Source organism: Gobio gobio, assembly GCF_949357685.1.
Source record: "Gobio gobio genome assembly, chromosome: 22".
Classification (NCBI taxonomy): Eukaryota; Metazoa; Chordata; class Actinopteri; order Cypriniformes; family Gobionidae; genus Gobio; species Gobio gobio.
The window spans coordinates 28,080,272-28,107,802 of NC_137118.1; the positions used below are offsets into that span (position 1 = coordinate 28,080,272).

General features: G+C 40.5%; 1 protein-coding gene across 1 annotated transcript in view; it reads left to right on the forward strand.

Moving 5' to 3' along the window:
• Positions 1–6,439: 6,439 nt before the first annotated feature.
• fbn2a (fibrillin 2a) overlaps positions 6,440–27,531 on the forward strand; it is a gene marked incomplete at its 5' end in the record, with an annotated part of 230,050 nt that continues 208,958 nt past the window's right edge. The window contains 6 exons of the mRNA XM_079803998.1: positions 6,440–6,525; positions 6,689–6,771; positions 9,080–9,178; positions 11,552–11,647; positions 15,025–15,120; positions 23,469–23,666. Of these exons, the coding sequence (XP_079660124.1) occupies positions 6,440–6,525; positions 6,689–6,771; positions 9,080–9,178; positions 11,552–11,647; positions 15,025–15,120; positions 23,469–23,666 (658 nt within the window). The remainder of the gene's footprint in view (positions 6,526–6,688; positions 6,772–9,079; positions 9,179–11,551; positions 11,648–15,024; positions 15,121–23,468; positions 23,667–27,531) is intronic.

The following is a 27,531-nucleotide window of genomic DNA, read 5'->3' on the forward strand; positions in this document are numbered from 1 at the left end:
TCAACAAACAACGATGATACAGTTAATCTTTTTATCACTGTATCTATCTGTTTGTTGTCAGTCTGTGCTTTAGAGGTGGTGGCATTTAAGGTTTGAGTGAGAATATCATCAACATGTAGAAATACAGTGCAAGTCAAGTCACCCTTTTTTCTATAGCGCTTTATACAATACAGATTGTTTCAAAGCTCAGTTCAGTTCAATAACTGAAGATCGTCAATTATTAAATTACTTAAAATGTAGGCTATAAGCAGCTCGGCAGAAAACCGTTAATTTGGCACCAGTGCAGTCAAATCAATAATAGGCCGACTGCTGAATATTATACAATGAACAGAAAATACAGCAAACAATAGTTTAATCTGAATTAAATACATTTTTAACAATTTACTTATTGAGCATACTTTTATCAAATTTAAAGGCCCCATGAAAACAAACATTTTGAACACGTCAGCCATCTATCCTGACAAATGTTTTATAATTTTATCATAGAGTTTCATCCCTTTAAAGCAGCACTAGGTAACTTTTCAACCTTCATAATATATTTTCAAGACTCTTGTGATGATACATCGACTTACAATAGGTTGAATGACACGTCAGCCATAGCCTGACGGGGTCTGTATCGTTTTTAATCGTACTTTTAAACTTCGGGTTTCGGGTAGTAACCCGAGAACAAAAAGAACTACAAAATTCGACTGCTTTACGGCATATACGTCACTTCCACCACCACCCCCACTTCCTTAAATTCGGACCTGCGAGCCCAACTATCGTTTGTTTGCCGGATGTTATAGTCATGGCCGAAGCAGCACAGAAAAATAAGAAAGCAAAGGTTTTGTCTGAGGAAAGCAAAAAGACGAAACGAGAAAGTGATCGGATTAAAGGCAGGACGAGGATCAACATTGGGCCAGCGTTTGCTCGTTAGCGTGAGCTGAAGGAGGAGGGGCTACATTCTTGCAAGTAAATACATAAGATGTACAAAATCATATTTTAGGATACCTAACATGCCTGTGATATTTGTTTATTTGTCTTGCCTCAAGCTATGATGCAAATCGATTTTTCAAATTTGCAGATTCATCTATGGTAGCTTGATATTATAATATTGACGATATATGGTTATTACCTACCACTCAAACATTGAATTGAAGTATCATATAGATTCCGTAAAATGGTAACCAATAGACTAGGCTACTATAATGACGCTGGCTTGTAAACGTGAGCATCGCGATCATTTGGCGTTTGAAAAAAATAAAACCCATGAAATTATAGTCATATGACATGATGAAACATACAGTATGCCACTGTACCTGGGATGAAGACATTTCACACGTGACACAAGCAGAACCCCTGCATGTGAACTCCTCCTGCAGTGTTCAGGGCTATCATGGTTGTCATGTCAACAAATGTACGTGCACATCCCCTGATGTAGGGTGACAGAGTTTAGGACAGTAGTAGAGGACAATACTGTTTCCCAACTGTAGGGGGACCCCGAGAGCAAAACCTACCTAGTGCTGCTTTAAATGTCCGTTCACACCAATAACTATAAAGATAGATACACTCTTAAAAAAGAAAAAGAAGGTTCTATATGGCACCAAAAATGGTTCTTGGCTCGTAATCATAGGGGAACCTTTTTTAGTGCTATATAGCACCAATTTTGGTGCTTCAGTGGTTCTCCAGCGGTTCTTCAGATGTGTTATATAGCACCTTAGTCGAAGAACCTCTGAAGAACCACTGAAGTAGCAAAATTGGTGCTATATAGCACTAAAAAAGGTTCCCCAATGATTACGAGCCATATAGAACCTTTTTTTTTAGAGTGTAGCTATGACAATAATTAGCATCCACACCAGTGGATGATTTCTTAAAGGTCCCATGGCATGAAATTTTCATTTTATGAGGTATTTCAACATTAATATGAGTTCCCCTAGCCTGAATATTGTCCCCAAGTGGATAGAAATGTTGATCGGTGTAAAACCGAGTTCTGGCTGTCTTTCTCTGCCTTTGAGAAAATGACAGGCCCGACTAGCCAATCCTGAAGCCTCCTGGTTTGACGTCCAAGCAGGAACGGTTCCCTCCCTTTCCTCCGCCCAGAGAATCTGGCACGCCCATGCAAACACTCGAGATCATTAACGTTACTTGTGAACGAGTGAACACTGGCAGTTTCTCAGTGTTTGGATGTACAAATGAAAACAGAAGTCTTTTTTCAGTTCCTTCTGATCTGTGATCATTGATTTCTTATGTGTAGCTTATTATTTATTATTTGTGGACACGCAGCAGCTTCTCTCTCTCCCGACAGAACGGTGTTTTCGTGTTTTCTATCTTGTGAGTCAGTGTTTTTGTACGTCCTTGTCGCGTCTATCTGTTCTAAAATGTGCATACAGTCTTTTCGGTTTAACATCAGCAGTCACATCTTTAGAGATAAACTTCACACACGCCGAAGCTCGGCCTCCAACATCCCCGACCCCCAGTACTGCATCTGGCGCACAGCGGAGGCACCAAACGCGGCGTGAGATTAAGCAGAAGGGGGGTAAGCATGAGGGTATCCGGCTAGGCTAGCCAGCTAACCCCACAATAAACTGGATTACATACGATTACAGCTGTTGTGTCTTTGTTTGCGCTGTGTAACGTTACTCAATGCGCGTCAATGACGCTATTCATATGATTGGAAGATATCTAGAAATAATGCAATACTCAACACTTACTAACTCGTTCATCTCGCTGTAATGGTACATTGCATGTGTTACAAAATTGGTAGAATAATGATGAAGAGGACTCGGTGTGACTGGGACTCGTGTTTATTCAGAACTCTCAGATACAAACACAATAAACTCGCGCTGACAGACAGCGCTCTCTTAACTCTATAAATAACTTTGTTAGCAATCGCTTCGTCTCCGTGATGTCCGGTTCGCGAACGAATCATTCTTTTGAATCGGTTCTTTTTAGTGAACCGAACCAGTTCACCAAATCGGACTGAATCGTTCTAAACGGTTCGCGTCTCGAGTCAGCGCTGATCCATAATTTACTAAAGTTACTAACTTTCTGACATGAGTGACAGCCCCTCCGACTAGAAATAAACTAATAACCTGAAGTATATGCTAGTAACTACAACAGTTCACCCTGAACTGAGACATGCTGAGAGAACTGATGAGAAGTGAACACAGGTCCATCCGTCTCTCTGGCAGACTCGTGCCTGCTCGTGCCTCGTTAAACCACGCCCCCTCCGCTCATTTAAAATGCAAAGATGTCAGCCAATCACAACAGTGGGCGTTTTTACTGAAGTCTCACAGCAGACACGCCTCTTGAAGCAGGACATTCAGCCACAGGGCAAACAGCAGTATAGAAAAAATGCCTTTTATTTCTAAATTATGACATTTTATGATGTAAAAATCATACTAATGATATAAGTACACCTCAGAAAACACTATAAAATAATAGAAAAATGCCAGGCCATGGGACCTTTAAAGGGTTTTAGTTCACCCAAAAATGAAAATTAGGCCATGATTTACTCACCCTCAAGTCATTAGGTGTATATGACATTCTTCTTTCAGACGAATAAAACAATCCGAGGCAACAATTCACCGCGATTATAATGCTTGGATTAGCCAGGACTTTTTAAATATCTCCGATTGTATTCGTCTGAAAGAAGAATGTCGTGCTACGGCACACCTAGGATGACTTAAGGGCAGTGTTGGGTGTAATTAAGTTACTGTAATTTAATTACTTTTCCCTTGAAAAAGGGATTAGGCCTACTCTTATTTCTTCTGTAATTTAATTTGGCCCACCCAATCAGAAGTTTGGCCCACCCTGGCTCTATAGCCTACGCCAAATAACCAATTTCAACATTTCAGCTCCAGATTTTGAGAGAGATCATGGTTTTCTGTTGCTTGCCATCAATAAATCTGCTTGTTATTTAGAAACTAGAACGTACGGAGCCCCTAAAGGGACGTGGTGGTGGAAAAAAATTAGGATGGGAGGATATTTTTTTCCCAAATCGTTTGCGTTCCCCCGAGAAACTTTGCGTTCCCTCGCAAAGATATTTGCGTTCCCCGAGAAACTTTGCGTTCCCACGCAAAAGTTTTGCGTTCCCTCGCAAAGATATTTGCGTAGTTGTGCATTCCCTCGCAAAGATATTTGCGTTCCCATGCAAAACTACGGAGCCCCTAAAGGGACGTGGTGGTGGAAAAAAATTAGGATGGGAGGATATTTTTTTTCCAAATCGTTTGCGTTCCCTCGCAAAACTTTTGCGTTCCCCCGAGAAACTTTGCGTTCACTCGCAAAGATATTTGCGTTCCCCGAGAAACGTTGCGTTCCCACGCAAAAGTTTTGCGTTCCCTCGCAAAGATATTTGCGTAGTTGTGCGTTCCCTCGCAAAGATATTTGCGTTCCCATGCAAAACTACGGAGCCCCTAAAGGGACGTGGTGGTGGAAAAAAATTAGGATGAGAGGATATTTTTTTTCCAAATCGTTTGCGTTCCCTCGCAAAACTTTTGCGTTCCCCCGAGAAACTTTGCGTTCCCTCGCAAAGATATTTGCGTTCCCCCGAGAAACTTTGCGTTCCCACGCAAAAGTTTTGCGTTCCCTCGCAAAGATATTTGCGTTCCTTCGCAAAAGTTTTGCGTTCCCTCGCAAAGATACTTGCGTTCCCTCGCAAAGATATTTGCGTTCCCTCGCAAAGTCAAAGAGAGATGTCCCACGGGCCGTTTCAAACAGCTCAGTAGGCTACGTTAACAATATTGTATCCATTAATGGAGCGGTTAGAGTTATTTTGAACTTGGACTTAGGCTATAGCCTAGGCTAGTGCTCAATGAGTTCGGTGAGCTAAACGTTGTTAAAACACAATGTCTCTTTAACGTAGACAACAAGCTGCAACCTATTTTTCCTCAAAACGAGCCTTATAATATAAATTAATTTGGTCTATATGAGCAGGCGGCTGAGAGACAAGTCCGAAGGGACTGTCTGCAAAGTGCAAAACCCGAAAAGCGTATAGCCTACTACAAGTCATTAACTTCAATGTTACACACTGTGTCTCCAAATTCAGTTTACACATCAATGGTCACTTAGTTTGATAAAAACACTTAGTTTGTTAAAATTTGCTTTTGCATAATTTTTAGGATTATTTTATTATGAAAAATATTCAGCAAACTTCACTGAAATGCACTGTAGTCTACTGTCACCAAATTCAGTTCACACATCAGCTCTCCTGCTGGTTATACTACAACGCTTAGTTTGGCAAGTAATAGCACATAAAAATAATAAAAGTAATAGCACATAGCCATAGGCCTATTCTTTACACAAATGATGTTGGTACTCAGCTAAAATACAGTATTGCAAGTTCCATAGCTTTTGTATGATAATTGCTTACTGATTTTGATGGCATTACACTGTATACTGTATTAGTATATTGTAGTAGGAGATTGATTGTTATTGCCTATTTTTTAGTAACGCCTTTCGAGTTTTGCACTTTGCAGACGGTCCCTTTTTACTTGTCTCTCATATATTAATGCTGCCTTCACGTGCTATCGGAAATTTGGTCATTCCGACTTCTGAAGTCGTGATTAGGAGCTCATTGCATTAAAGTTTCAAAATATGAGGGCGTTCATGTGCAATTTTTAACTAGGAAACTCGTATTTAGGATAATTCCGAGAGCACGTGAAGGCAGCATAAGCCTCGTTTTGAGTGAAATTATGTTGCAGCTCGTTGTCTACGTTAAAGAGGTGTCATTTGTGTTTTAACAACGTTTTTAGCTCACGAGTTATTGATCCGGGAAGTTAAAATCTGTGAATACATAGCCAACTACTGAACTCCGAATCACTGACTATTTATTTATACTTAAGCCCAAGTTCAAAATAACTCTAACCGCTCCATTAATGGATACATATTGTTAACGTATAGCCTACTGAGCTGTCTGAAACGGCCCGTGGGACATCTATCTTTGCGAGGGAACGCAAATATCTTTGCGAGGGAACGCAAAACTTTTGCGTGGGAACGCAAAGTTTCTCGGGGGAACGCAAATATCTTTGCGAGGGAACGCAAAGTTTCTCGGGGGAACGCAAAAGTTTTGCGAGGGAACGCAAACGATTTGGGAAAAAAATATCCTCCCATCCTAATTTTTTTCCACCACCACGTCCCTTTAGGGGCTCCGTACTTTAGGGGCTCCGTACTCCGTAGACCCGGTGCTGGCGTCACGATTTTATAAACGTCTACACGTCTGACAAACGTGTAGGATCCTCCTTCATCCTCTCCTCGCAAGCTGCTCTTCTCCTGCACTTCAGTTCAGCTCTTTATCTTACAGCTTTACATTTCAAGTTAAAAACAAAACAAAAACAGGATCTGTTATGGTTTTCCATTCATTTCCTGGACTAACTGATTGTAAAGGTTCACTGGATCTATCATGTCATCTCAAGGGGGTCTGAGGTGTTTAGTTGGATTTGTTGCTCTACTGGGAATTTTAATGGGGAAAATCTCTGGAATTCATGGAAAAGAGACTGTTCATATGGATGGATCCCACAGACGGGAAAAACAAGAGTCCCTGAGAGGGTGAGTCTTACACACACGTACCAAACTAATGCTGCTTTTATTAGTGCAAGGCTTTGATATGTGGGTTGTTCTGAGTTCTTCAGAGAGTTCCTCTGTTGCTTTGTCACAGGTTTCCCTGTACATTTATAATGCAGGTGAATCTGATCATCATTGTTTTTTGCAGACCTAATGTTTGTGGATCTCGTCTGCAGTCCTACTGCTGTCCAGGCTGGAAGACTCTACCCGGGGGGAACCAGTGTGTTGTGCGTAAGTCACATCCAGATGTTCCAATCCTCACACTAACTGTCTCTAGGTTCAACAAGTATGCTTTGGAATTGTATTGCCTTATGCTTTAGATTTATTCTGATAATGAAATTCTAGGAAGTATGTGTAATGAATTAAAGCTTGTTTTATGCTTTGTAGAAATTCTAGGGCTTTTATCACTTGCGTAGGCACAAATATGGCAGTAGGGGTTCTTTTATTGTACACCTTTAATACCACAGCAGTATCGTCACTGTTAAATGAATACTGCTCAGTGTCCACACTGCAAAGAGTGAAATTAACAGACAAAGTGTTGAGTTTGAGATAATTAAGTGATAATTGAGCATTACATGAACACCTGCTGTTTAAAAGCAGAATCAGGAACAACAAGATCAGAAAAAAAAGAGAGGAGACGAGCAGAAACACAAGAACTACAAAAGTATTCCAGCCATAGCCTTAGATTAAATTAACTGAAGAGTGAAGATAAAAGAAGAAATTCGATCTTTAAAGATCGCAACAGAGGATGATTAAACAACTCAACAAACAGCATTACCAGATTCACTTATTACTGACCAGTTAGTTAGCTAGTCTAGAAATCTAGACGCACCTTAGCGGCAGCAAATATAATTTGCAGCCATGGCGTCTAGCAACTGTCCGTTGGCTTGCGAGCTGGAAAAACCAAACTCTAGTCAGGCCAATCACATTGTGTATAGAGTTGGTGGGCGGGCTTAACATAATGACGGTAGAGTTGCGGCGGTTCCGCATGCTACTTGAAAACAAAGAATCGGGCAAACAGCGGTCTTTCGAATCAACTTTCTTGCTCTGGTTGGTTGTAGAGCTATCCTATTGCGTGCAGAGGGAATTTGAAAGACAACCGTTTATCCCGCCCCTCGGATTGAGCCCTGCCAATGTTGTGTTCCCAGACTTCTTGATGTGGGTCTGGCTTGTCAGGCTACAGTTTGGCTTTATTTCTGTCATACCTCCACAAAATTTACTTATAGTTTATCAAGTGAAGAAAGTTAAGACAGTACTGTGTTCCTTTGCTCAGACACTTAAGGTGAACTGACATCATGCATCCACTAAAAATCACCAAAACACCAGCTGATTCAAACACATTGAGATTTTAAAGGGTAACTAAACCCCTGCTCAGAGCTTAACTCCACCCACTGGCAATTTTTTAAAAATGCTGGAAAAGTGGGCAGAGCCCAGCGGAGACAGAGGGGATGAACCGGGGGTGGGGCTGAGCGGAGGGTGTGCACCTGAGACCCGCAGTGACAGATTGATTGACAGCTGTCTGACTCGCGAGTCGCAAAGATAAGAATGACTGGAGTGACGCCAGCTTTGCAACAGAGCGGTCATTCTCCTACCTTCACCTGAAGTGAAGGAGGGTGAAAGGTCTGTAGACACAGACCCGGAGCCTTATCAATGCGAGCCGCTGGCTCAAACTGCGTTAACTTCCGATGTAGACGATGCTAGTGAAGCAGCAGCGCAAGAGAACTGACCTAATCTATGAACAGTCAAATCCTTGCACTGAATGCCACTAAAAATAGATCAGATATCTGATATACATACGATGTATTTTCATTCAAATTAACTGAATCCATATTGTTCAGACCTAAAAGCCTATTATAAACGGATATCCTCAAATAAGTTAGACTATATAAGCCAGCACGTAACGGCATTGTTGTTCGTTACCGAGGCAACCACTTGCGTGTCAGGGTTTGAAAGCGCGTCTCGTGTATGAAAATGATCTGTACACATGACGGGCGGCAATAATATCGCAAGAAAAGCGTGACATGTACTGACAACTGCATTATTTAACTGCATTTTCTTCATTACAATGTTAAAGCAAGTGTCGGTCAGTTTTATTCATAATGTTTCTACTTCATGTAACATGACATTTCATACTGGAGTGAAGCCGTTCTCATCATGTGATTGGGGAAAACATTTCTGAGGGCGTGGTGAGCTCGTGCCAGGGGCGCGGATAGTGAGCCGTTGGAAGTACCATCCTACCTCACGATGTACCACAACGTCGAATAGGAAAATTCAACTGCAGTAGCCACCGTTCAACCTTAAGAGGGCAGCACTTTGGCGGTTTTACACCATATTTTATAGAATTAAAACACTTTATACTCAAATGTCAAAACATTTACTCGAATCAATGAACAGCATTAATAAAGCCCCAGTATTACAGATCATTAACTAAAAAAAGTTGGTTTAGGGTTTAGTTACCCTTTAAAGAGCCTTTAAACACTCAAGTTTCTTTATTCCAGTGACATTTTCTGTTAATATTGCCGCATGCTCTTTACCGCAGCTATGTGCCGAAACAGCTGTGGTGATGGTTTCTGCTCCAGACCCAACATGTGCACATGTCCTGGTGGCCAAATAGCCCCAACCTGTGCCACCAAATCATGTATGTTTTATACATTATGTGTTCTATTATACAAATATTTTTTACATTATACTGCATATTTAACCAATTTCTATTTGAACTAGGTTTTGGAAGACAAAGAAATACTATAATACTATTGAAAAAGCAGTGAAGTACATGGCATGTACAACTACTAGGACTACAACTACTAATACACCTAATAGGGCTGTACGATTAATCGGAACCGAAATTCAGGATCTCGAACCGACGTAATTTTCCCATGTCGGTTATTTCGGTTTTAGTCACGTGACTCCGCCCCGTCAGTCACATCAAGTGCAGTTTGCAGGCACACAGAGAGATGCAGGAGCAGTTATCTGTGTTTATAGATGTCCAGAATCACTATAGTAACTGCATGTTTTACACAGTTTATACAGGTCAGTTAATTGCCGTTCTTATAGCCTACACGCTGTCACACACACAAACACACAGACGCGGCGCGCGCAAGCCCCGAAGCCAGATCGCTTTCACTTTCGTCCTCATAAAGTTTGTCAAGTAAATGCGTTTAAATTCTTGCCAGTTTGAACATTTAAAGCGAGTGTGCACTATTCAAAAACAACAATACGGAAAACATCTCCATTCAGTGCTCAGCTTTTTTCTGTTACTCAGAAAGACGAGCCGTGTCGCGTCTCTGACAACGCGAGCGCGTCCTGAAGGCAGACCTCTTTCACCTGCGTCCTCACAAAGCTTTGTCATTTGTATTTGTTTTAAGTCCTGCCAGTTTGAACATTAAAGGGTTAGTTCACCCAAAAATGAAAATTCTGTCATTAATTACTCACCCTTATGTCGTTCGACACCCGTAAGACCTCCGTTCATATTCGGAACACAAATGAAGATATTTTTGTTGAAAGCTGATGGCTGAGAAAGGCTTCAGATAGGCCTCCATTGGCATTCAGTACACTTATACTCCCAAGACCGATAAAAGGCACTTAAAATGTCGTTACAAAGTCCATCTCACCACAGTGACTCTACAATAATCTTACGATGCGACGACAATAGTTTTTGTGCGAAAAAAAAAATCAAAATAACACCTTTATCCAGCTTGTTATTGCCTTCCGCGTGTGCCTCCACGACGCATGCGCGAGAATATGACGTAGCGCCGGGGTTCAGGAATCCATGAAATGCACACTTAAGCCCCATTTTGAGCACTACGCCGAGACCTAAAGCACGATCAATGTAGAATCCAACAGCTTAGACACGCGCGTCTTCCTCTGATTGTAAACAAATCGCTTCTGGGTCATCTGTCCGAACGTCAGATCTGCGTCATATTCTCGCGCATGCGTCGTGGAGGCACACACGGAAGGCAGTAACAAGTTGGATAAAGGTGTTATTTTGATTTTTTTTGCGCACAAAAACTATTGTCGTCGCATCGTAAGATTATTGTAGAGTCACTGTGGTGAGATGGACTTTGTAACGATGTTTTAAGTGCCTTTTATCGGTCTTGGGAGTATAAGTGTACTGAATGCCAATGGAGGCCTATCTGAAGCCTTTCTCAGCCATCAGCTTTCAACAAAAATATCTTCATTTGTGTTCCGAATATGAACGGAGGTCTTACGGGTCTCGAACGACATGAGGGTGAGTAATTAATGTAAAGTAATTTAAAGTAATTAAAATCATTTTTGGGTGAACTAACCCTTTAAAGCGATTTTAGACCATCAGATGTGTATTATGTTGAACTAATGCCTGATATATTGTGACAAACGAACACTCAGACAGAAGCTCGCACATCACGTGAAGATCGCGCGCAGAGAGCAGCACAGAAACGCAGTGTCAAAGCCATCCTGTGACTAAAGTAAAGTCACTAAAGTAGCTTAGAAACTCAACCGTTATAGGCATATATTTGAATACCTTTGAAGTAAGTACAAACCACAGCTTCATAATGAATAGAGACGGTATGAGTAATTCACACACACAATCACTCTCTCATTAATGCATTCAAATAAATGTAATGTAGGCCTACTGTGCTAATTTATCTGTATCTGATGTACAACAAACAGAAATCTGCCCCATAGACAATAACTGCTGAAAGTGAACCGTTCCCTTCAAGTATTTTAAAAATAACAAAGAAATTAATTTTTTCATTAGAAAAAATATTCCACCTTTAATAGTAAAAAATATTTACAGTAAAAACCTTATCAGGAACTTACTCAAAAACCTTATGAGGGCAAAAAATGTAAAAAAAAAAAAAAAAAAGGGAAAAATATTCGTTCATTAATCGTAATCGAGGTAAAATGTTCAATTAATCGAGGTTTTTATTTTTGGTCAAATCGTTACAGCCCTAAGTCCTAACCAGTCATAACATGAACCACTTGCAACTATAAAGTCTTTTTTGTCTCCCTCTCTCGTTTCTCACTAAAGCCCAACAATGCAATATCAGATGTATGAATGGAGGGGTGTGTGAAGATGACCATTGCCAGTGTCCAAAGGGATACAAGGGAAGCTTTTGTGGACAGCGTGAGTATACATTGTGTTTGTGGACTGTGTTTGTGTGATACTTGATGTTTTCCAAACTGCACACATCCAAGACTCAACATGTTGTCACTTACTCCTGTCCATCAAAAGAGTCTACTAAAAATGTGTAGCATCTGAGCCCAGCATTGCCCACCAGAATACTAAACTATGATGAACCCTTGGAATTCTTCACACTTCCTAGTGTTTATGAGTTTCAACATGTGTAGTCTCCGTGCAAAGTCTTATGCACCCACTGCTGTTTTGAGTATTCTTGTTCTTTTCTCATCCTCGTCTGTCTTTTGTATTTATGCTGTGTGGTTTGCCCTTTAAATAATATTTGCACTTGGATCTTACCTTTTTCCAACCGTTTCACAGTCTCTTGGAGTCTTGGACAGTCTGTATCTCACCCTTACAAATCTCCCCATTCAGTCTTTTTATTGAATACTGTGTCCATTGTCCACCTCTATATATTGGATATTGTCATCAGTATCATCTGGTTCTCATGGCACTTTCCTGAACGGACTAGAGATTCTTCTCATGCTCCTACTATAAGCGGTTCCCAACCCTGGTCCTGTAGTACCCCAACGCTGAACATTTCAACCCCCACTACTGCACATTTTTGATTGTCTCCTTTGTAAGATACATCTAATTCAAGTATTGCAGCCTCTACTAATGAGCTGGGGTTTCATTTATAAAGCGTGCGTACACACAAAACTGGGCTGGAAATGTAGGTACGCCAGTTCCCACGCAAAGGTTGTGATCTATAAAAAATAAACTTGACGGGAGAATGTGCGCACCTTTAAGCAAACTTTGAGCCGTGCGTACGCACATTCTGGAGACAAAGGGAATTGGCGACACAGATGGTGAGGTTGTGAACTGAAGTTAGATTGTAGAAAATAAATGTGAGAAGAACGATTATAAGAATTAATGACATTTAATTTTCACTCCATTTCATACGTTATATCCACATTATCATGAAGATTAAATCCAACAGTGTTTTTTGTGCCTATTTTTTAGGCTATATACATCTAGTAAAATCCAAACGTAATTCAAAATGCACACAAACTCTTTTACTACAGTGAGAAAAGTAATGAAGTAAGAACAATTTAAAATTGTTTTCATATTGATATACACATTTACATTAATGTTCCAGTTTCATTAATGGCGATATGCACTGAAATTACATAAAGTCATTACTCAGAATTTAAACAAAAATTATATGAATTTAGATAGACATGTGGAGGTGCTACTTTGATCAGTTTTCATGTGACACGCTGTTTTAATGACAGCAAGGATAGGTTCATTCCAATAATTCCTCTTTAAACTAAACTGCAGATCTCATGGTATGACAAAATATGTTTAAGTGAGAACGATGATCAGTGATGCACACTTACTTCGATATCACAGACACTGCAGGATTCGGTGGTCAAACGGTCCATTACCCGGTTTGAATAGGTCCAATGATAACAGCTTACTTTAGCCTACAACCACAGCTGCACAGACACGGAGTGTAAAGACATCTTCACAAAATTATGAAAAATACCACTGTATTTGAAGGATACAACTTGAAGAAAAAATTAAGATTTGCATGTTTCCTTTTTTTAAATACATTTTCAGTGACGATTGTATTTACGCTGCAATAAATAAGTAGGCCTATCTGTTTAAATTAAAATAGCCTAAACATCCTATATGTTCACATTATCAGCAAAACTGCTTGAATTTGAGTTGAAGGGTTTAAAATTAACAAAATATTTTAAATTAAAATAACATTTGGCCCTTGAAAATTAATGAATAAACTTTATTTTAAAAAAATATCTGAGAAGTATTTTATACAATTTTGTTTTTATGGATATTTTGATATATTTATTCTAAAACATAAAAAAGATATTGGATGATTGTCAGCAATGTACTGTGTAAGGCACAAATGGCTTTTATAGTCTGTATCTAATATTTTTCTATGTCTTGTACCTTTGACAGTGTTAAACATGGTATCACGTGGATGGTAATGTGCATGCAAATGATATGCAAATGAGGTTATGCATAGTAAAACTAGGCGTTGTAAGCTCCATATATGGTGATTTCAGGGAGGAGACGGGGTGGAGATGCACGTACGCACAATCTTCTGCTGGCTGTGATTTATAAAGAGATTTTTGCGCAGGTTCTGACGTACACATGGTTTTATAAATCTGTATTTTTTTTGTGCGTACTCAAAATCTATCTTTTGTGCGTACATACACTTTTAGTAAGGTTTATACGCAAAGTTTTATAAATGAGACCCCTGGTGAGTTGAATCAAGTGTGTTAGATGGATGCCAGACATCTTGCGGCTTGATTACTGCAATTCCCTCCTCAATGGACTGCTCCTTCCTTATTTCCTCTGCTGACGATTGGCTTGTTTTCATTCCCCATAAATTGACACAAAAGGCTTCCAGGTCCTGCAAGAGTTCAGTTCAGTGATATTCCCACTTGCCCAAATCAATCAACCTCTCAGTCCTTGCTCCTCAGTGGTGAAACGGTCATCACCCAGTCGCATTCCAACACTGCTTCAAGATTCCTGTTCTCAATCAAGTTTGATTTGAAACAAAGACAGCACATTTGCCTGCCGGTGTTTGTACAGTTACATCCTGGCTAGGAATTAGTTTACAACTGAATTGAGGACTTGTACAGTAAAATAGTTTCACTCCATAGACTGAGGTTCAGCTAATGTTCACAATGCTGTATATTTCTCAATGGAATGCATACAAACAAACTAACAATCATGTTTTGAAGGATCTGCAGGTGTCCTGCCCTGTCATAAACTCTAGCTCCTATAATCAGCACAGACCTCTGCAGGTTATCAAGGTTCTCCAGGGTTCCAGCAGATGTAAATCATCCAGAGAAGCAGTCGTTTCTGTAAGAGTTCAAGGCTTTGCTCATAGACAATAGAGGGCAGGCCAAAGCTCTTGGCTCATCTGTTTGGCACTCAGTTAGCGTTGAAAGTCTCTTTGATTCTGGTTCTAAAGCCTTGGCCTTTTTCCAAGGTTTTGAAATGCAAGATGAGCAACAATAACCTGTCTGGACATTAACTGTGTTAACAGCCGGCCTGTAGTAAGCCAGTCATAATCACTGTTCAATTATTGTGAACCGTCCTAGACTTTTAGATTAAGATGATTTAAATGTTTTTCACTTAGGACATGTAGAACTAATACCTGACCTAACTGAATTTATCCCAATCATGCAATATATTGGCTTTTATGTGAAGAATGTGTGTGACCTGTAGTTCTTTGATCCTTTAGAGGATCAACCTATGATTTGTTATATTCAGGTGCATATGAAAGACAGACTTTTACCACAAAGCAGTGGCACTATTGTAGTGTTTTAATGCAGGTGGTTTTGTTTCAGCTGACTGTGAAAAGGCCTGTCAGAATGGTGGACACTGCATTGGATCAAACCGCTGCGCGTGTGTATATGGCTTTACTGGGCCGCAGTGTGAGAGAGGTAAGAACATCCAATCACAAAGCTGTGACTATTACTGTCAGCAGCATATTTGTGCACGCACCCTCTAGTGTTGTCAATTTAACACGTTAATTTAGGGCGATGAATACAAAAACCAATTGGCACAATTAATCATAACCCGCCCCTGACATATATACATTCTGCAGTAAGGAATGTTTGGTAATACTGTACAATAAGGTTAGATTTGTGAACATTAGTTAATACATCATGAACATTAATCTTACAGCATGTATTAATCTTACTTAATGATAATTTCTACATACTAATACATTTCAATTCCAAACATGCCAATTTCAAATGTCTATTGATAAGTTTTTACTGAAATAAGTTTTTCCCATCATCGTTCATTTGTTATTCTTTATAGGAAGAAATGTAGTGGTCTGTAGTGGTTATTTTCATGGTTTCATAAATGATATTGAATGAGATAAATTAAGTGCTGTGTTGAGGGTTGCAAATCGGTCACAGAATGTCCTAAAATTCTAACCATTATTTTCAGTATGAGTGGACACACACTGACTGTCAGTGGCTCCCAGCTATGACTTTTTTGCATTCTCTTACCCGTGACGCAATGTGGCATTTCTCATCCAGTGTGGATTTATGATCCCATGTGAGGTTTCATTGACAGATACTGTCACGTATCTTCTGTGAATTTCTTTAACTTTATTTGCCTTGGGTGTGTTTAGTCTTGTTCATTGATTAGTCTCTTGTTTGAACCTTTATATATACCTGTTTGGTTCAATCCTTTGTCTGTTCTCATCAATGGAAGGTTTAGTTTGTGACGCTCCTGTGGTTTTTCCTGTGCTTCTGTGTTCCATAGTGTTTCTTTTTTTGTGGGTTTTCATTTTGTAAGGGTAGTTTATCTACAGTGGTTCAGGCTGCTGGACTGCTGAATGACTAAAGAAACATTATCAGCAAAATGGTAGATAACTGTACATTTCTTGTCTATTACCACCCACTTCTACTTATACCAACGAAGGAAATAAGCGCAGTTATAATAGCAAAATATGTAGGAGAGCATTGCTATAGTGTGACTATATTGTATTGCAATAGGTAGCACATTAGTGGTAATACCAAATCAAAACTTGTTAGCACATCATTTGTAATTGAATGGTTTAATGACAATATCTGATTATGGTTACACTTAAAATTGTTACAAAATAGATGTATGATATGATGAAAACTTAACCATTAATCATACCCAGCATATAGGTTTAATGTTACCTGGGTGATAGGAAGGGAAAGAGAGAGAAAGAGAAAAAGAAAAGAGGAGGCAAAGAAAGAGTGCCCCAAGAAAGGGACCCAGAGGAAAAGAAGAGTGAAAAATCTTTTTATCCCTTCCTTGACCATGTGACTTAAACCAAAGTGAGACATTCAAACTAGGGATGCACCGAATCCAGATTTTTGGGGTTCGGCCGAATACCGAATCCACTGGTTAAGATTCGGCCGAATCCGAAACCGAATACCGAATCCTTCTCCCATCCTCAGTCCATTATCACAGTAAACACATTAATGAAGTAAACAACGTCCACAGCAGTGTATGGATGCTATTGACCATTAAACCGTTAACCGAAAGTAAGAACTTTGACAGATTAATACTACCAGTTAAACGGTTTAAATGTTTTTAACGCTTTTTTGTTTGTTTGTTTTTGATGCATGGTTAAAAAAAATATGCTGCAGGCCTATAGCGTTATTTGTTCACTCACGGAGCGCGTCAACATGTACGTGCAACCACAAACCAGATATATCTCGCAAAATGAAGCAATGGAAAAGCTAACTGTGTGGGACCATTTCGACAGAAAAATACAGCAGTAGTAGAAGCTCCTGACTGGTGGAAAGCAAATGAACGGCGCTTCCCGAGGCTGGCCACTCTAGCGAGGCATTATCTCTCTATTCCCGGGACACCAGGTCCATCTGAAGCCTTGTTTAAGGCTTTTAATAGTGTGGTTTTGGTCAAGTTTACTAAAGTAAACATTGTCACGTATGTTCTTCTCGCCGCTGTTTCCTGATGGTTTATAGAAAAATTACCCCGAGTCGTCCTCTGTCGTTTAAAAGAAGAACACAACGGAGAGCGCATGAGGCGCGCGCACGCGCTGTCAGCCGAGGCTCGCGCGCTGCGGAGACAGAAGGATTGAGGGTGTTTTCTGCCGCGGGTTTAACTGTCAACAGGCTGTGCTCCAGACTAACCCACATCACTTAGACATGTTACTTAAAAACAAACAAACAAACAAACAAAAAACATACAAGGTGTGGATTGAGGTAGCCTAGGCCTTCTATTTTTATTTGAAAAACAAAACAAAAAGAAACGATTCCGGTTCTTCAAAGCTTATTCAGTGTATTTTCGTTTTGTCATCTTAATTTGGTAATTATTTAACTGAAAAATATTTAGTGTAGGCCTATGTATTTTATTCTTTGTATTTATATTTTATCTGATCTATATGCGGCTGTTTGCGGCATTTTGACTGTCTGTAGATTCCTTCATGCTCAACTCGTATTCTCTCGGATATGTTTCATACGCAAATGTTTTAACAGCGGCTGTTGTTTAGGGTCCTTGCCACCACGAGACAAATCGGCATTGTAAATTGAACATGTAGCTCGACTTGAATCGCCTTCTTTTGACTTAAAGTAGCTACTGCCACATTTTCTGTTCATGAGTTTCATTTTCACTTTCAACGGCGGCGTCATTACGTTCGACCAGCATAGTGCATAGCGCATAGTGCATAGTGCACTAGGGTTCGGGTTCGGTGGAAAAAAATTCTGAGGTTCGGCAGAAACCAAACCCCGTCAAAGAGCCCAATATTCGGCCGAATCCGAACCCGAATCCTGGATTCGGTGCATCCCTAATTCAAACTGACCAATCAAGATAATTTCAACTTCCCCCACTGTACTAAAGGTGTAATAGCCACTTTTCCACTGTCAGGCCAGTGCAATCCTGTGCTTTTAACGGGCTGGTAGCTTCGGGTCTGTAGCCTCGAGCCCAAAACCATGCTGCGTTTCCACTGTCAGGCCAAAAGCTCTGCAGCGCTTCACTAAAACCCGCCTCTCTGGAACAACGTCACACAAACCCATAATTTCACCAACAAATTGAAGTCTCATCAGAAAACGAATCAGAAAGAAATCATTGCTAATGTTAACTAGCGAGATCGCAAAATGAGCATGTTTTGAGGCATTTTTGTTGTTTGCTTAAATATTTAAAACCTAAGCGTTAATGTTTTACCACAGGTTTACAACAATAAGTGATACAACGATCAGGCATAACATTATGACTTAATATTGTGTTGGTCCCCCTTTTGCTGCCAAAACAGTGCTGACATGTCGAGGCATGGACTCCACTAGATCCACTAGATCTCCACTAGAATTTGGAGGCCAAGTCAACACCTCAAACTCGTTGTTGTGCTCCTCAAAACATCCCTGAACCAATTTTGCTTTGTGGCAGGGCAGGGCAGGGCACATTATCCTGCTGAAAGAGGCCACAGACATCAGGGAATACTGTTTCCATGAAAGGGTGTAGTACATGGTCTGGAACAATGCTTAGGTAATGGTACGTGTCAAAGTAACATCCACATGGATGGCAGGACCCAAGGTTTCCCAGCAGAACATTGCCCAAAGCATCACACTGCCTCCGCCGGCTTGCCTTCTTCCCATAGTGCATGTCCTGGTGCCATGTGTTCCCCAGGTAAGCGACGCACACGCACTGGACCAGCCACTTGATTTAAAAGAAAACGTGATTTCTCAGACCAGGGCACTTTCTCCCGTTGCTCTGTGGTCCAGTTCTGATGCTCACATGCCCACTGTTGGTGCTTTCAGCGGTGGACGGGTCAACATTGGGCACCCTGACTGGTCTGTGGCTATGTAACCCCATACGCAACAAACTGTGATGTACTGTGTATTCTGACACCTTTCTATCAGAACCAGCATTAACTTCTTTGAGTTACAGTAGTTCGTCTGTTTGATTGCACTACACGGGCCAGCCTTTACTCCCCATGTGCATCAATGAGCCATGGCCCTGTCGCCAGTTCTCCACTGTTCCTTCCTTGGACCACTTTTGATAGATACTGACCACTGCAGACTGGGAACACCCCACAAGAGCTGCAGTTTTGGAGATGCTCTGACATCTAGCCATCACAATTTGGCCAAAATTTCCGATCAAATCCTTATGCTTGCCTATTTTTCCTGCTTCGAACACATCAACTTTGAGGACAAAATGTTCATTCAATGTATCAGGTGCTGTGATGAAGAGATAATCAGTGTTATTCACTTCACCTGTCAGTGATCATAATGTTATGCCTGATCAGTGTATATTGATCATAATGAATTAATTTGTGTCAAGATTGCACATTAGTCACACAGAAACAAAGTGGTATTTACCATTTTTTCACACAAGAAAGAGGACACGTACTTATTCAGTCACTTCTCTTTCTGTTTATTTGTAGTCACAGGACAGTTTGTGTACATCACATTTAGAAAGAATGATTATTTCTACAAATTTTACACCAAAAATACGACCTGAGGAGCGTTAGCACTCTCTCCAGTAACAGTGCAAATACAGTTACATTTTCAGGCAGAGAAACAGAGGAAGCTCCCGAAAAAACGTTAATTTATTTTATGACATGCGGAGCTAAATATGGATATCAGCCAGTCCGGTATAAAGAGACGAGACTTACTGACAGAGGAAATAAATACACGATTGTGATAGCTTAACTTATATGATTTGTCTGATTTTTTTCAAGCAGTCGTATTTACCATGTTTACTATAGGAATGGTTAGTGCGCAAAGTCTTTTACATCGCATATAAATGTTTCTGCCTTATACGGTGGTCAGAATCCACATCGGATCGTTGTGGATCACAGTTGTTTCAAACACTCGCTGCTGTCTGAAAGTGAGTTTTGAGCTGGCCTGCTTTCGACTAAGGTATTTTGCGGGCCCAAAAAACCCTAGCCTTTGGCCCAGAGGAAGGCCAGACGGGGCCCGATCAAGCCCCGGAAGTGACAGTGGAAACGTGACTGGCCCTGGCACGCACAACTTAATAAATATACCATTTGCACCTAGATCCACACTTCAATGTTCCTTTTTAGGGATGCACTGAAATTTAGTGAGACGAATATTATCGGCGGAATGCCACCCCTCACCTCAGTGTTCAGCGATCAGGTTTCACTCTCGCTTTAGATGTTATCACTGTGCAGTGTGACGCTCCGCTCAATACTCTGCTCTATGCTAGGGGTTAAACGGATCATAGTTGATCCATGATCCGTATGGATTAGGCCCCACAGTTCAGCATGTACAGTATGTGCATCTCCGTGCGCTTGAACAGACACATACACAAAATTATGACAAAATACCAGTCTCTGCAAGTATTCTCGTGAACACAGTCGGTTATGTCTTAAGTGAACGTAAAGAGTTGAGAAAGAAATCGGATGTGTATCATTATATTGGATCCGTGCATTCAGTCTTAAAGTGACAGCAGTCTATATATTAATGTTAATCAAATACAGCTTTAACAAAGAGCCTAGAATGTTCATTTCAGTGCATCCCTATTCCTTTTCTGCAGCCACACAATGACAGATACATTTTCCAGACATAGTTTATTAGACATTCCTCATTGAGTTGGTGCTGCTTCCAGTGTCTGTCCTCAAACCTCTCAGATAATAAAACATGTTTTTTCAAGGCTTTATAGTGTCTGTCTCACAGTATACACTTATTGTACATGTATGTGTGTGTCATTTTTGACACATAAAATAAAATTAAAATAAGTTTCATATGGAACATTATTCTGAGCAACACTGACCATTTTAATTGGAACCCTACCTGCAACTGGAAAACGTATTCACACTAAGAAAAGAGAAAACGAGGACAAGGGTTGTTTTTTTTTTCAGGATGTTTTTTCAGGAGTTGGCACAGGGGCTGGTGGTAAATGAAAGCTCATGGATGTGTAATGCAGAGCACATGTTAAGCTGCACAGGACAGTTCAGACCACCTGAGTCATTCTCTCTCCAGACGGCTTCCATGTGCTGCTGCTTTGCTGAGACTCTTTTAAACATCATTATATAAAACATGTTTTTGTAGACAAAGTTTCAGTATAGGTCATTAAAATAGTTCTGGTGATGGTAAAACAATCAATCTGCAAATTCTAAATGCACAAATGTTTTGCGTTCATGCTATAGTTATGCTTCCCATTAATACCTGGCTGGTCTTTGTTTCTTTGTTCTATATTTTGTTCCCCAAAAATCAACTTAAGAAAAAAATATCTCCTCTCCTCTATTTCATACATCTGATGGAATAATTGTCCCATTAGTTGCCATGGATAAATAATTGTTTCTTGCTTAAAAAATGACACCTATTTTTTAGGATCGTTAAGATTTTTTTGCGTTATGACCATATTTTCATGACTATAAGAAATATACTCATCATCACTGAAATGTAAAAAAAAAAAAAAAAAAAAAATATATATATATACATATATATATATATATATATATATATATATCATTACTATGTGAAGAAATAACTGTATTACTTAAAGATTTACAGGGAGTGCAGAATTATTAGGCACGTTGATTTTCTGATCATATTTTTTTTCCAGGCACATTTGACCAATTCCAAACCACAGTAATCCTAATAACTACTATTGATTTAGTATTTAATAATGTATAAGTGATATATAATTGTTCATGAAGGTTGGAAATGAAAATCACCTTATATTCAGGTGTGCAGAATTATTAGGCATGTTTTCTTTTACAGATAAATTGAGCCAAAAAAGAGATTTAACTCAGACTGAAAAGTCAAAAAGTATTAAATGCGCATGAGAAGGATGCAATACTAATGCAATACTAGACATTGCAGTTAAGGCGTGACCATTGGACAGTGAAATGCTCGTTGGGTCAGCAGGATCTGACAAAAACAGGTGGTGAAGAAAAGACACCTATTAACCGCAAAAGAATTAAGAATTAAGGTGAAGAATTAAGGGTGAAACCATCAGGAACCCTTTAGTCTCCAGCGCCACCATTTTCCAGAGCTGCAACCTACCTGGAGTCTCCAGAAGTGCAAGGTGTCAGGATCTCAGAGACTTCAGTTAGGTAAAGAATCCTAAAAAATGACCCCCACTAGATAAGAATAACAAGCTGAAGTGTTGTAAAATACATGAAGAAGGTTTTTTTATAGGCTTTATGGACAGATAGGTTGAGAGTGACTCTTGAAGGACCAGCTCCTCATCCCCTAGTACCACTGTTTGAAGAATTCATCTTCCAGAATCTGGCAGTACGTTTTGGGAGTTCATTTTTAGTCCATCTCTGCAAAACGGACTTCAGGATGGACTAAAATGAACTCCCAAAACGTACTGCCAGATTCTGGAAGATGAATTCTTCAAATAGTGGTACTAGAGGATGTGGTGCTGGTCCTTCAAGAGTCATTCTCAACCTATAAAACCTATAAAGCCTATAAAAAAGCAGGCTTCATGTATTTTACAACACTTCAGCTTATGATTCTTATTTAGTGGGGGTCATTTTTTAGGATTCTTTACCTAACTGAAGTCTCTGAGATCCTGACACCTTGCACTTCTGGAGACTCCAGGTAGGTTGCAGCTTTGGAAAATGGTGGCGCTGGAGACTAAAGGGTTCCTGATGGTTTCACCCTTAATTCTTCACCTTAATTCTTAATTCTTTTGCAGTTAACAGGTGTCTTTTCTTCACCACCTGTTTTTGTCAGATCCTGCTGACCCAACGAGCATTTCACTGTCCAATGGTCACGCCTTAACTGCAATGTCTAGTATTGCATTAGTATTGCATCCTTCTCATGGGCATTTAATACTTTTTGACTTTTCAGTCTGAGTTAAATCTCTTTTTTGGCTCAATTTATCTGTAAAAGAAAACATGCCTAATAATTCTGCACACCTGAATATAAGGTGATTTTCATTTCCAGCCTTCATGAACAATTATATATCACTTATACATTATTAAATACTAAATCAATAGTAGTTATTAGGATTACTGTGGTTTGGAATTGGTCAAATGTGCCTGGAAAAAAAATATGATCAGAAAATCAACGTGCCTAATAATTCTGCACTCCCTGTATACATCATGGTTGTGTTGATGTGCTTCCTTTAGGTTAATTGGGGCATATAATCGGCTGCATTTTCTTAATGCTGTCTATCTCATCATCATCTGTACTGGAGCACAGACACACATGTACAACCGCAGCTTTTCTAGATTCTGTCATTAAGAGAAAATAAACAGTTTTTGTCCAATAATCTTACTTGCCTGGTGAATAACATGTTATCATTTGTTCTTTTGACTTGAAGATTCTGATTATTGTGATTCTGATTTTTACTGATATACCAGATTACCGAACAGGCCCATGCTTCATCCAGGTCCTCAACAGGAAGTGTGCAGGTCAGAGCAGTGGATTTGTGTGCAGTAAAACACTGTGCTGTGCCACGGTGGGTCAAGCATGGGGTCACCTGTGTGAGCTGTGCCCACCTCTCAGCTCGTCCTGCAGCAGAGGGTTCACCCCAAACACCCGCACAGGAGCCTGCCAAGGTCAGCACTGATTTTTATTACATTATCAAAGTGCGTTACGTACCAGTGGTTGCACAGACTAGCCGACTTTAATGCTCTGCCATGACGCTTTAAAGAGATATTTCACCCAAAAATGAAAATTCTGTCATCATTTACTCACCCTCAAGTTGTTCCAAACCCATATGAATTTCTTTCTTCTTCTGAACACAAAGGAAGATATTTGGAAGAATGTTTGTAACCAAGCAGATCTCGGCAGCCATTGACTACCATAGTATTTTTTTCCCACTATGGTAGACAATGGCTGCCGAGATCATCTTCTTCAAAATATCTTCCTTTGTGTTCAGCAGAAGAAAGAAATTCATACGGATTCGGAACAACTTAACTGTGAGTAAATATAATGATATAATATTATGATATAATAATGACAGAATTTAAATTTTTGGGTGAACTATCCCTTTAAAGGCCCCTTGAAATCAAAATGGAAGTTTTTTAGCTTTTAGTATGACTATGTTAGACTTAAGGTTATGAATAAACTGGTGTGTTTCAAAACAATGACAAAATTCGCATTTAGGAGATAAGCATTCAAAACTTACAGTCTCTCACTTCCGTTAAAATGAATCACAGATTTTGAAAATGAAATATGACATAAAACACAACCCAGTCTCTTTTTGTTAAATGTCAGTTTATGTATGATCAATAATAGCTGTAATACAGTTCTTTGTTCAGGGTAGAAGGAGACGGGAACCTGCGAACATTCAAAGAAACTTTAATCAAATTAAAGCTGCAAGCAGCGATGAAAGGGCCCTCCCACATGCACCGCCACCCAGTAGCCTCAGGAAAACAGCGAATAGTGAGCAAGATGCATTTAAGCGGGTAAATATAGGAGAAATACAGCAAAGTAATTTTGGTGTGCCACACTTCCTTCTGCCAGCAGGTGGCACTTTGACTATAACTGAATATTGCCATGTAGTTGTCTTCAGGTCAGGACTTTTATCAAACATGTGAAGTTTGGGACAGATCGGCCATGTATGCCTGACTTACAACAGCTTCCTGTGTCATGGCGAAACATCAGACTTTGACAGGCTGCCACGGACACGTCCTTCAGCGAAAACTCAAGATCTTCACAATTTAACATCACCAAGGCCTTAAGATTAGACTGACCAAACATGATGTTGTTCTGGTTAAATCTCAATGAGGAATTATCACAGGAGTAATCACAGTGTAAAACATGACCTTTCCTTTTGCCCGTAGGTGGCGCTATGACTGTAACTGAATATTGGCATGTAGATGTTTTCAGGCCAGGACTTTAAAGGTCCCATGGCATGGCATTTTTCTATTATTTTATAATGTTTCCTGAGGTGTACTTATATTGTTAGTATGACTTTTACATCATAAAATGTCATAATTTAGAAATAAAAGGCATTTTTTCTATACTGCTGTTTGCCCTGTGGCTGAATGCCCTGCTTCAAGAGGCGTGTCTGCTGTGAGACTTCAGTAAATTCGCCCACTATTGTGATTGGCTGACATCTTTGCATTTTAAATGAGCAGAGGGGGCGTGGTTTAACGAGGTCTACGAGGCACGAGCAGGCACGAGCTGCTGCCAGAGAGACGGGTGGACCTGAGTTCACTTCACATCAGTTCTCAGCATGTCTGAACTGTTGTAGTTACAGCATATACTTCAGGTTATTAGTCTATTTCTAGTCGGAGGGACTGTCACTCATGTCAGAAAGTTAGTAACTTTAGTAAATTATGGATCAGCGCTGACTGGAGACGCGAACCGTTTAGAACGATTCAGTCCGATTTGGTGAACTGATTCGGTTCACTTAAAAGAACTGGTTCAAAAGAAAGAACGTTCGCGAACTGGACATCACTAATGTACCAGAGATGGAGCTCAGCAATTGCTAACAAAGTTATTTATAGTAACTACTGAGTTATGAGAGCGCTGTCAGTCAGCGCGAGTTTATTGTGTTTGTATCTGAGAGTTCTGAATAAACACGAGTCCCAGTCACACCGAGTCCGTCTTCATCATTATTACCAACTTTTTAACACATGCAAAGTACCATTACAGCTGTCGAGATGAACGAGTTAAAAGTAAGTGTTGATAATAGCATTATTTTTCAAATAAAACAAAAGCGTCAGTGCGTTGAGTACACAGCGCAAACAAAGACACAACAGCAGTAATCAAATGTAATCCAGTTTATTGTGGGGCTAGGCTGGCTAGCCCGGATATGCTCACGCTTACCCCCCTTCTGCTTAATCTCACGCCGCGTTTGGTGCCTCCACTGTGGGCCAGATGCAGTACTGGGGGTCGGGGATGTTGAAGGCCACCGGCCAGTGCAGCCCGAGCTTCGGCGTGTGTGAGGTTTATCTCTAAAGATGTTACTCTGCCGATGTTGAGCAGAAACTCATGACTGTATGCACATTTTAGAACCGATAGTCGTGACGAGGACGTACAAAAACACTGACTCACAAGATAGAAAACACGAGAACATCGTTCTGTCGGGAGAGAGAGAAGCCGCATTGTGTGCACGAATAATAAATAATTAGCTACACATCAGAAATAACTGATCACAGATCAGAAGGAACTGAAAAAAGACTTCTGTTTTCATTTGTACATCCAAACACTGAGAAACTGCCAGCATTCACTCGTTCAGAAGCAATGATCTCTCAAGCGTTTGCATGGGCGTGCCAGATTCTCTGGGTGGAGGAAAGGGAGGTAACGTTCCTGCTTGGACGTCAAACCAGGAGACTTCAGGATTGGCCTGTCATTTTCTCAAAGGCAGAGAAAGACAGCCAGAACTCGGGTTTACACCAAGCAACATTTCTATCCACTTGGGGACAATATTCAGGCTAGGGGAACTCATATTAATGTTGAAAAACCTCATAAAATTAAAATTTCATGCCATGGGACCTTTAATAAAACATGTGAAGTTTGGGGCAGATCAGAAATTGTATGTCTGAGTTACAACAACTTCCTGTTCCCTTTCAGTCGGTCACGTTCGACGTACGTCGGAACTGACGGACGAATTGGGATCTGATCTCAGAGACCAATCTACTTCGAGTGTGTTAAAAACGAGCCAATGGAGATTGGCATGCGATTCACGCATTCCACGCACCGCCCCGCAACGCAGGTATAAATAAGGAAGTGGAATGCTTGATCATTGCTTTTTTACTTCGGAGCCGAACAGTGAATGTTTCCTGTTTCTAGGAAGAGTGTAAACGACGAGTCTTGTTAGAGGAACGACTGCTGCTTTCAGTGCGGGTGTGACGGCGCGTCTCAGCGGGTGGCCGCTTCAACGGAGATCAAAGAGTTGGTTCGCTGGCCGTTTCCGTTTGTGAGTGCACACACAGGCTTGCACCTTTGTACTGTGTGGTGCCACGGTCATCTCCCTGAGTGCTTCAGCACATAAAAAGAGCAGTTTTCCTTTCTAAAAGAGCAACACGGTTTGACCCTGCGTCTTTTTCAAGATGTCATTCAAACTGTGTGTTTCTGAATGCGGTTGTTTCCTGTCCTCATTTGACGGCCACGATCTCTCTCACATATAAACATGTGAGATTGCGTTCGTGGGTGATCCATGCTCTCTCAGGAGGGCTCTCTCGTAAGGGCTTGAGCGTTCAGTGCGCCGTGTGCCGTCGAGCGCCGGCTGACAGCGGGGGTTGCCACGGCAACCCAGCACGTCACTCGGCACTCTCTAGAAGCGTGGTCCAGACTATGAAACCTCAAATGGGGTTGAGTCCCTTTGCTTATTCCCTGATCTAGTTTCTTTTCTGGTGCGCCAGAAAATGACTACTTTAGCTAATAAGCCTTGGTGACCTGAGGATTACAGTGGGGCATCCCCGCCGGGTACATCTCTTCGGGCCCCCACTCCTCTATCGCATCATGAGC